At 34.1% G+C, this 10,000-nt stretch overlaps 1 protein-coding gene across 3 annotated transcripts in view; it reads left to right on the top strand.

The window, feature by feature from the left end:
• LOC122261441 (uncharacterized) overlaps positions 1 to 7,890 on the top strand; it is an 8,243-nt gene extending 353 nt beyond the window's left edge. For all 3 annotated transcript variants that reach the window (XM_043029113.2, XM_043029105.2, XM_086537275.1), the window contains exons 2-12: positions 945 to 3,334; positions 3,528 to 3,700; positions 3,860 to 3,964; positions 4,153 to 4,296; positions 4,553 to 4,669; positions 4,975 to 5,123; positions 5,759 to 5,863; positions 6,016 to 6,259; positions 6,383 to 6,508; positions 7,084 to 7,263; positions 7,572 to 7,890. In XM_043029113.2, the coding sequence (XP_042885047.2) occupies positions 1,018 to 3,334; positions 3,528 to 3,700; positions 3,860 to 3,964; positions 4,153 to 4,296; positions 4,553 to 4,669; positions 4,975 to 5,123; positions 5,759 to 5,863; positions 6,016 to 6,259; positions 6,383 to 6,508; positions 7,084 to 7,263; positions 7,572 to 7,724 (3,813 nt within the window). In that variant the 5' untranslated portion in view covers positions 945 to 1,017 and the 3' untranslated portion in view covers positions 7,725 to 7,890. The remainder of the gene's footprint in view (positions 1 to 944; positions 3,335 to 3,527; positions 3,701 to 3,859; positions 3,965 to 4,152; positions 4,297 to 4,552; positions 4,670 to 4,974; positions 5,124 to 5,758; positions 5,864 to 6,015; positions 6,260 to 6,382; positions 6,509 to 7,083; positions 7,264 to 7,571) is intronic.
• The last annotated feature ends 2,110 nt before the right edge of the window (positions 7,891 to 10,000 follow it).

Below are 10,000 nucleotides of genomic sequence, written 5' to 3'. Positions count from 1 at the left end.
AGAGTGCCTTATGGATGAGTTATACTAATTTTCATAGTTGTTCTTTTATTTGGAAATTAATGATGATGGTATTTTGTAAGACATTTGTTCAATTATTAAGGTCTGTGTTGCTCCAAGAATTAAACTTATTTTGTGACATGATATTCTGCAGTGTTCTATATCTTGCTATTTAAAACCATTATACTTTGCACATTTTCTCCATGTTCTTCATCCACCCTCTGTCATAGACAGATAGTGCACCGTCTTCCTAGCACACATGTCTCACATCCATCATCATTGTTGAAAACCTATAGCCTATTACAATAGTAGAGCAGAGTGACATTCTTTCCCAGGGGAAGAGGATTTCCTGAAGCAGTTACACATTAAAATAAAATAAAAAAGTATGGGAAGAATTCTCAATGACCAAGTGGTTACATCCAAATTTATGCATTGCTAGTTTAATGATTTCAGTGATTGTTTACTATGCACTCAAATTCTCATTTACAAATGTTAGGTGTAGGACTCTCCCGTACCATCTTGAGAAACAAAGCTTAAAACCCAATTCATCATTGACAGACTTAGTCTAGATTAAACCTAGAAGAGTCAAAAGGGTACCATCAGTTTCTCATCTGATTAATCTGGCAAAGGCCAACAAATCTACACCACATATATTCTGGAAGGGTAGAGGTAGCGAATCTCCTAGGCAATTTATTATCAAATAAAGAACGAGTCCACTGGCTGAAAGTGACAGAAAGTGTGCTAGAGTACTTGGTACTTTAAACAAGCGACAGGACTGGCAATAATGAATTGTTATTATTTTTGTTGCTGTTGCTGTTTCTAATTTTTCAGTTGCTGACTTATTAAATTTCTTGTAAAGTACATATTTTTGATTTCTAATATTAAGATATGAATATTAAAAACAATGTTAGATTAATTTTCATTTAATATTTTTTTCTTTTTTTCAGATATGTGCAAGGTGGACTTGAGTATGGATACTAACTAATATTATGAAGCCCTTTTGAAAAAAAACACATTAAAATGGATGAAGAAAATACTGTAGGAGACTTTGAAGATCAACCAGAAGTCAGTATCACCATAGAGAATGGAGAGTTTGAACCAAATGAGGGAGAGAGGTGGGACTCTGAGGGCAGAACATGTATTGTGATAGATCATAGAGAAGGAACAGAACATCGCCAAGATCCTCCTCAAAGTACAAGGTTAACACTTACAAAAATGCTCACAAAACCTTCAAAACATCAAGTTAGGGTCATTCCAGTGAGGTTAAAACAAGAAAGAATAGAAGTTCCTGAGATGACAGACATGCCTCAGCAGAATGCTCAGCAAAACAAGGAGATGATGGAATCAGAAAAACACCCAGAAGAGGTGGAAGCACACCCTCATGATCAAGTCCATTTTTCTACCAGACAACCAAATGTTTTGAAGGTGTGGGTTAAACAAGAGGTTGAAGATGTGCAGGCATTCCACGAAGTGAGGGACGTTAAACCAGACATTCGAAGACTGAATATATCACTACAGAGGAGAAAGGAAGATACAGACACCAGTGTTGATTCAGACAGCCATGTTATTCAAGAGGATATGAGTGATGTAAAGAAAGAGGGTACTTTCCAGTGTGAAGTGTGTGATCGAACATACTTCCACTTGCGGACTCTTGAATCCCACAAGAAAATTTGTGGCAAGGAGAGTAAACTTCGTAAAACCAAATGCATAGATCCATTGTGCAAAAAGGAATTCTTTCACAAATTTCGCATGATTGAGCATTTTGAGAGGAACCACATAACAAAAAAGGAGCCTGAACAACCCCACCAATTTGACAGGAGTGACCGTGAATTTGAGTGTCCAAGGTGTCAAGAATTATTTTCTCAAGTGTCGGCTCTACGCATCCACCAGAGAACGTGTAGTAAATTATCTAACTTACAAAGAGTTGGAAGATTAGATGGAAAAAAGAAAATGAGATGTATATACCCTGATTGTAAAAAGGAATTCTTCAATAGAGCTTTATTAAATCAACATGTTGAAAAATGTCACCCTGATATTAAGGTTGTTTTGAAGCCTGCCTCTCATTATGAATGTGATAATTGTAATAGAGGATTCACATATTTTTCAAGTTTTCAAACACATAAAAAGTCATGTGGTGAACATAGTAAACTCTCTAAGACACGCTGTGTACATCCCTCATGTAAAAAAGAATTCTTTCACAAGTGCAGGTTGATTCAGCATTTATCTGAAGATCATCCAGAGATGGATTACAAGGAGCCAAAACTAAGTTTTAAGTGTCCTAGATGTGATAGAGAATACCTTTACCTGAGAAGTATGAGAACACATGCCAAAGTTTGTGGTAAAAAGGGAAAGCTTAAAAAATCTCAGTGCATATCACCATCATGTACAAGGGAGTACTTTCATAAGTCAAGGCTTGCAGAGCACATTAAAAAGGACCATCCAGACATGGTGTATGAGAGCAGTCTGGAGAATGAGCTAAGATGTCAAAATTGTAATACAGTATACAGAAATATACAGAGTTTACAGAGGCATAAAGAGATGTGTGGGAAAGAAGAGAAGCTCAAGAAAACCCAGTGTATTCATCCTGCTTGTGAGATGAAGTTCTTCCATATTTCCTCCATGATGAAGCATGTTGAAAATGACCACACAGATTTAGAAATTTCAGTAGTAGAGAAACATTTTCAGTCATTAGCAGATTTCAAACTATGGAAGGAGGATGAAGAGCTAAAGAGTTTTTCATACTTCAGTACAAGACATAGTGTAACATCTTCAGAGGGTAAGGTCTATCTTTCATATGTCTGTCAGTACAATGGCCCAGACAGATACCCAAGCACTCCCGGAGAGCTAGGAAGAAGTGCTTCTAGGAAATGGAAGAAAGGGAGAGTCAAAACAGGACTTGTGTGTCCTGCTAGAATGCTAGTCAAGGAGATGAGTGATGGCTCGGTGAATGTAAAGTATGTCCAGACTCATAATCATGATATTGATAAGGATAACTTCTCATACCCGCCCTTTGCACACAGAAGCTATAATAGATACTTATCCCAAGAAGAAAGTTGTGAGAAGAATGAGGTAGGATATCTGGAAGACCAAGTTGATGTAAATATGGATGTCACAGAGGCAGTTGAAACACCAGAAGCTGCTGCTGAAGAGAATATTGTGAGTGGGGAAATTATTGCTAAAGCAGAGATGGATGCAGACTACTTTGATTACATACTGAAACCAAACTGTGGGTATGTTCTGTCCGTGGACAGGGCCAATGAGGCTGTGAATCTCTTCCAGCAACGGACCTCATCCCGATTCACATGCTACAAGGTTCAGAGGAGTTTTGGCAGAGATGGTATGTTGTATTTACATGCAATTTACTTCAGTAATTGTGCATTTGTCCTGAACATGACTTATTTTGATAATTTTTTTATGCTTATTTTCTTTCCCATAATACTGTAATGGGCTTATATACATATGATGATTTTTCTTCATGTGAATATTAAAATCTCTGTCATGTTGTAAGTGTTTTTTTTTTTAATTTACAGAATGGAGTGTAGACAATCGCAAGATTCTCTGGCAACAAGAAGAGACAAGAGAGAACACACTGCCAGAGTTTGATGGGGTGCCTTATATACTGAATGGAACCAAAGTATTAGAATGTCAGTATGGAGTAAACAGAAGTGCCTATCAAAAGAAACATCACTTAGAAAGAAAAAAGGTGAGGAGCAATATTGCTATTTCTCTTTATTTTTGTTTGAACTTTTGAAGGAATATATACATTGGTCAATGTGACGGATGTGATTTACAGGTACTGACTTATTCCAGTGATATTTGATAGGTAAATTCTTAATTTCCTGTCCTTTTTGTAATGTAACAGAATGATTTGTGGAAGGAAGAAGAGGTACCAAAACACGTGTCCAAAAAAGTGGATTGTCCAGCTAAAATATTCCTCAAAGATGTAATAAAGTTTCCAGATTTCAAGGTAAGCATGTACAGGTTTAAGTTCACCAATATATGTGAGATGTTTCCCTTAGATGTGAGATTATGATCATAAATGTGTCCAGTATTGGTTGTAGTGCAAGATCTCATATGATTTTTCTTGTCTATTTGTGAATTTAATTGTCAGTACAGGTTCTTGATGCAATATAGTATCTAAATAACTTCATGCAGGTAGACATAAATTCCCGAGAAGCGAAGAAGTTGAAGTCAAATAATTTGAGAACTGCTTTGAAAGAGGAGCAAGTGTTTGGGGAGAGGAGAATCTACATACAATTACCAAAGGAATCAGATCATTGCAATCACAGGAAAGGTCCAGTAAGTTATTGATTGGATGAGCCTTTATGTGTCATAATAAGCTATTTTTGATTGTTTTTTATGATTATATATGTATACACATTTAATATTTCTCTTTTGTTACCAGTAATTTTTTCATTTTTTCATGTACATGTTCATTAATAACCTTTTTATAATTACATAAATGCAACTGTTGGAAAGCATTTCTATAATTTCTAAGAATCCACCCCTCGCCTTAAAAGAAAAGATAAATAAATGTATATTTATTAATTTACAGACCAACAGACCTCGCAAACAAAGAAGCAACCGGTTGTCCTTACTCCCTACCTGGGACACCGAGCTGAATGATGGGGACTTTCTTCAGACATTCAGGGTGACGAAGCCTGTATATCAGGTGTGTTATTTGATGTATTTTTTAAAATTAAATTTGATGTCTGCTAAGGTGCAATGCATAAGATTAAATCATTGATATGTCTAACTATGTATATTTGCTACATTATATTATTTTTTCATGAAAATCCCACTCTTTGGTTGTTAAAATGAATTTGATATTTCAGTATTTTAGTTTCATTGTTGGTAAAAGGCAAGCTACAGCCCACTATCGTGATATATAGTATGTATAGACATGTGTACTTGTCCTTTCCATGAGCTTATTTACTTAGTATCTTCAAGATAAGAACTTCTATCTCTTGTTTACAGTTACTAGTTGATGAATGGCACAGAGTGGAGTCATTCAGATTAGAAGCTGCAGGTCTTCCTCCAGACAAGGTCCAGCCATTTGATCAGCTCGTTCTGGCCGGGCTCTATTACCTTGGGTCGTCTGACAGCCTGTCTATGGCTAGTGCAAAGTATGATGATGCATATTCATATGTGTGTGTGTGTGTGTGTGTGTGTGTGTGTGTGTGTGTGTGTGTGTGTGTGTGTGTGTGTGTGTGTGTGTGTGTGTGTGTGTGTGTGTGTGTGTGTGTGTGTGTGTGTGTTTGTATGTGTGTGTTTTTCTTTTCTTTTTTCTTTTCTTTTCTTTTCTTTTCTTTTCTTTTCTTTTCTTTTCTTTTCTTTTCTTTTCTTTTCTTTCTTTTCTTTTCTTTTCTTTTCTTTTCTTTTCTTTTCTTTCTAGTATATCCACTATAGGATAATTTGGGTATCGATTTCTTTGATAAGTGTTTATAGAGTTTGCTAATGGTTTCTAATTGGGTGTCCCTAGGAAATTGAATTCTTATATTTAGATTTATATGTACAAGTGATATTGTATGATTATACAGCAGTTGCTTAAAGTATCAAATATATTTCTAAATTTCATACAATAAAGGGAAACGTGCAAATATCTAGAGCTCCTTATTAATTTTTAAAACAAAAATTTGATAATAGTTCGTATCACATATTCTTAAGTACAATTTTAGATATTGAGTATAATCTCTACTAATGAACCAGTCAAGAAAATTATAACATTTCATGTACTAATTCTTTGAATTTTCCTCTGTAGGTTTAAAGTAAAGGCAGGAAAACTCTTTGAGACGGTGGTGATGTTTGCTGATTTCTTGCTTGGGCAGCATGACAAGTATCTAAAATGGCCCCCAGTTGAGGAAAGGTAAGTGTGATCTTTCTTCTGCTAGAAATTTCCAGGTTTGTGTATCTGAATATACCTTTAATGAATACAAATGCACACGTTTGTATGATTACACATATGTACACACACATTTACACGTGCTTATCTCCCAACATTTGCCCAAATGATTTCAGAGTGAAGATAGCGGAAGTGATCAAGCAAGACTGCGGATTCCCAGGTGTGTTTGGGGCCATGGATGCTGCCCTCATTCACATGATGGCTCCTGCAGGTGACGACAGACTCAACTACGCTTACGTCACCACTGAAGAGGAATCCAAGTATGGCTTTGTGTTGCAGTTCGTGGTCGACCACAGACTTATGTTCCGGGACATCCATTTGGACGCCCCCAAAACAGGGACACGTTTTCAGGTTTTCCAGGTATGGGAAGACATCTTTATGAACTACTTACACTGTGTGGAAGAAACAACCATATCTTGATGATATATTTTGGTTGATGAGACTGTCATGAACTATTTTTTAAACTTACTATATCTTTTCAAGGAATCTGACGCTTGGATTACCATACAAAACCTGACTAGTGCAGAGACTCATCTTGTAGCACCAGCTGTGTATCCACTAGCTCCAGCTGTGATGACACCTCATATGACAGAAACATTGACTTATCAGGTATGAGAAAACTGCATTTGTTTAATGTATTTATTTCTAATTTTATATTACCTTGTAGAGTTTCTTGAAAAAGTATCAAAACAGAGTGCTTACAAGCAATGACCAAATCTCTTTCCTCTCAATGAGTTATGACTTGTTTAATATTGTTGAAAATTGGTACATTCTTACTTTATTAATCTATGAAACATGAATATGAGGCTATATAAACAAACAGCTTTAAGTCAAATGAAAGTGTGTTTTTTTCTTGACAGGTTGTACTAATCAGCTGGAATGTCCATAAAGAATCACTGTTTAGTTCAGTCTGTTAGAGTTCTTTGATATTAAACTTCATTGTCTAATTGAAGTTGTAGTTTAATCTATTGATTCTCAAGTGATTTTCTTGATGAGTCGTCTTCAAGTACAAGTACAAGTAAAAGCTAGTTAATCTTGTTGATCGATGTAACTAAGGGTAGATAATAGAGAAAGGAAGAAAGAGAAGAAGAAGAAGAAGGAAATTGAATAACAAGATAGATGAAAAAAAAGAAAAGAAGTAGATATATATATAAATCCATGATTTTCATTTTTTCACCAATCAGGAAGCACTTTTCAATGAGAACCACAATGAGGCCCAGAAGCTAACAGCCAACACAATGACGGTGTTTAAGTCACGATTCAAGAGAATGCAGCTCTTGGATCGGCACGTTGAAACCAATGGCAAGCTGATCAGGGCTGCCTGCATTCTTCACAACATTGCATTGGTGAATGAAAATGAAATGGTAATCCAAATGTGATTCATTTTTATTGTTATCATTATCATTATAGGCATTATTGTTGTTATTATTATTGTTACTGTTAATGTTGTTTTTATTGTTGTTGATGTTGTTATTATCATTATCATTATCATTATCTGTCTTCTTATTCTTGTTCTTGTTCTTATTCCTATGTTCATCATTGTTGCTATTATTAATTTTGTAATAATCATTATCACCAGCATTACAATTTCTATTATCAATGGAATTACTGTTCTCATGATTTACCCTCTCAACAAATTGGGAGAAACATAACGCGTACATCTATTCCTCAGGTGCTGAACGAACTTGGCCTCGAATACAACAGCGAGCTGGATGAAGAAGGCTGGCACACACTGGGCATGGAGGAGGTTGTAGCTGAGATTGGCATCCTCGGCGGAGAAGAAAAGCGGCGCTACCTGACAACAGTGATGACTTCTCGATACTGAATTGAAGAGTCACAGCGGAAAAGTATTGCGAAAGAGAGGGAAGCGAGATACTCACTTTTGATCTCTTTGCCTTGAAAATTTTCTTGTATACTGTACAGAAGGATAATGTAATTATGTATGATATTGTACACACGGTGTGAATTTTTGAATACAAATTCAAATGAATAATTCTCTTTGTTTAACCTTAATTGGTGATTCAAGATTTTCATTGAATTTTATGCTCATGTCTGCAATTTCCCATAGCTTTTCCAAAATTTCATGTTACTTATCAAATGGGTTATATGAAAGTTCTAATGTTCAAAATACCGTCTTCCATTCAAGTACAAGGACAAAAAATCAAGTCAATCAAATGTGTTCTTAATTGCCAAGTTGCATAGTTAAGCCAGGTAACAAAACATTCCTAAAAATGAGTTCCAGACGAAAGTCATTTTATTTTCAGGATGTTTTTTTCATTTTCTGGATAATTTTCAGGATTATTTTCCATCAATTTTTTTTTTCAATAAAAAGTTATTATTTGTCATGTTTGCAAGTCTCTTTTTATAAGGAAGACATAGAAACTGATATTGTGTTGCAAAGGGTTGATTGTGGCAACATAATGTATTTATGAGGAGAATAAGTAATATTTATGCCAATTAAAAGTACTACAGTTGCTAAAACTGATTATAATGACATTAGTAATGATTGTGGTATAAAAAGTTTGATGATATAGTAATGATAAAAACGATAATGATGTTGATTAACAACACTAACTGCTGCAATAATGATAATAATAATAATGAAAATAATAATAATAATGATAATATAATAATAATAATGATAATAATATTCATAATAGTAATAAAAATGAAAATAATAATAATAATAATGACAATAATAATACTATGATAATAATCATGATCCTAATCATAACAATAATGATAATGGTACTGGAAGTAGTAATGATAATTATAATAGTAATAATAACAATAATAATAATAATAATAATAATAATAATAATAATAATAATAATAACAATAATAATGATACTAATAATGGTAATGATACTATAAGTGATAATAATAAGAATAACAACAATTATAATATTACTGATAATAATAATAATAATATTTACAATTATCACAATAATGATAATGATAATAATAATGGCAATAATGATGATGATAATAAAGAAAATGAAACGGGCAGTGGCAATGAAACAGTAATTTCATTTATTTTTATAAATAAAATAAAATACATACAGACTCCAGTTCTCAAGTCGATCTAAATACAAAAAGTGACACACATCAGTATCTCAAACAACAAAATAAACACAAATCACACTTGGTATATCTATATAATAGTTACATTTCCATCTGGAGTTTGCTGGAAGGGGTGACATTTCTATATTATTACTATTATTTATTTCTGTAACTATTTTTTTTAACCACCCGTCTAATCAATTGCACGTTCAGACTTCATTAGGTCATATACAACCTACTTGCCGGCTGTCATATTCTCGATATATTAGAGAATATGAGAGATGGTCTTAAATAAAGCTCATGGTATGACAGTGAAACAGACTGAGGATAGGGCGAGATACAGAATACAAGGAGAAATATTGCTATTGTATGATTGTAAGTATATGTATGTAATGAGGACTATTGGAAGAAGAAACCCAAATTTATGACAATCCAGTGGCAAAGATTATATATAATCTTTGCCAGTGGTGTCAACAGATGGAAAGTAAAGCTTCAGACCATTATGATCATTCGATATTGTAGGTGCTATGATGAATTTATGTACGAAGAATTCGAGGAGATAGAAAAACAAAACCCCATTTTATCAAATATACAGTGAAACCTTTACGAACTGAATTTTGTACAATGGCTATTATTATCAGATTTTCCAATTTTTGTTGTTTATATGATCACTGTTTTTGGTATCATTATAATTACCACAGTTTTATCATTACTAGTGGTATTTTCGTTTTTTTTTCGTTATTATAATCACAGTTGCCATCGTGTTATTGGTTTTATCACTAAATATATCACCCAATGATTATTGTCATATTTACCCATAGCACTTCCATCATCCGTATCATTCATTGTTTTGGACTATATTTTTGCCCTGATCGCAAATGTTCAGAAAAAAGGAGTGTGAGCCAGTACACTTTATTAGTATTCTGAGGAATTTAAGAAACCAAGCAAGTTGATCCCTATATTTAGTGTAATCTTTGTTAAGTTTACGAAATTCATAAAGGGGGAGAGGACTTCACCTGAATCAGGGGGAGATGCTTG

The sequence above is a fragment of the Penaeus japonicus genome, unplaced genomic scaffold (assembly GCF_977035675.1).
Source record: "Penaeus japonicus unplaced genomic scaffold, GWHDUDI00000001_assembly GWHDUDI00000005, whole genome shotgun sequence".
Classification (NCBI taxonomy): Eukaryota; Metazoa; Arthropoda; class Malacostraca; order Decapoda; family Penaeidae; genus Penaeus; species Penaeus japonicus.
The sequence above is the reverse complement of the archived record's forward strand: the minus strand, read 5'-3'. Positions and strand labels throughout refer to the sequence as shown.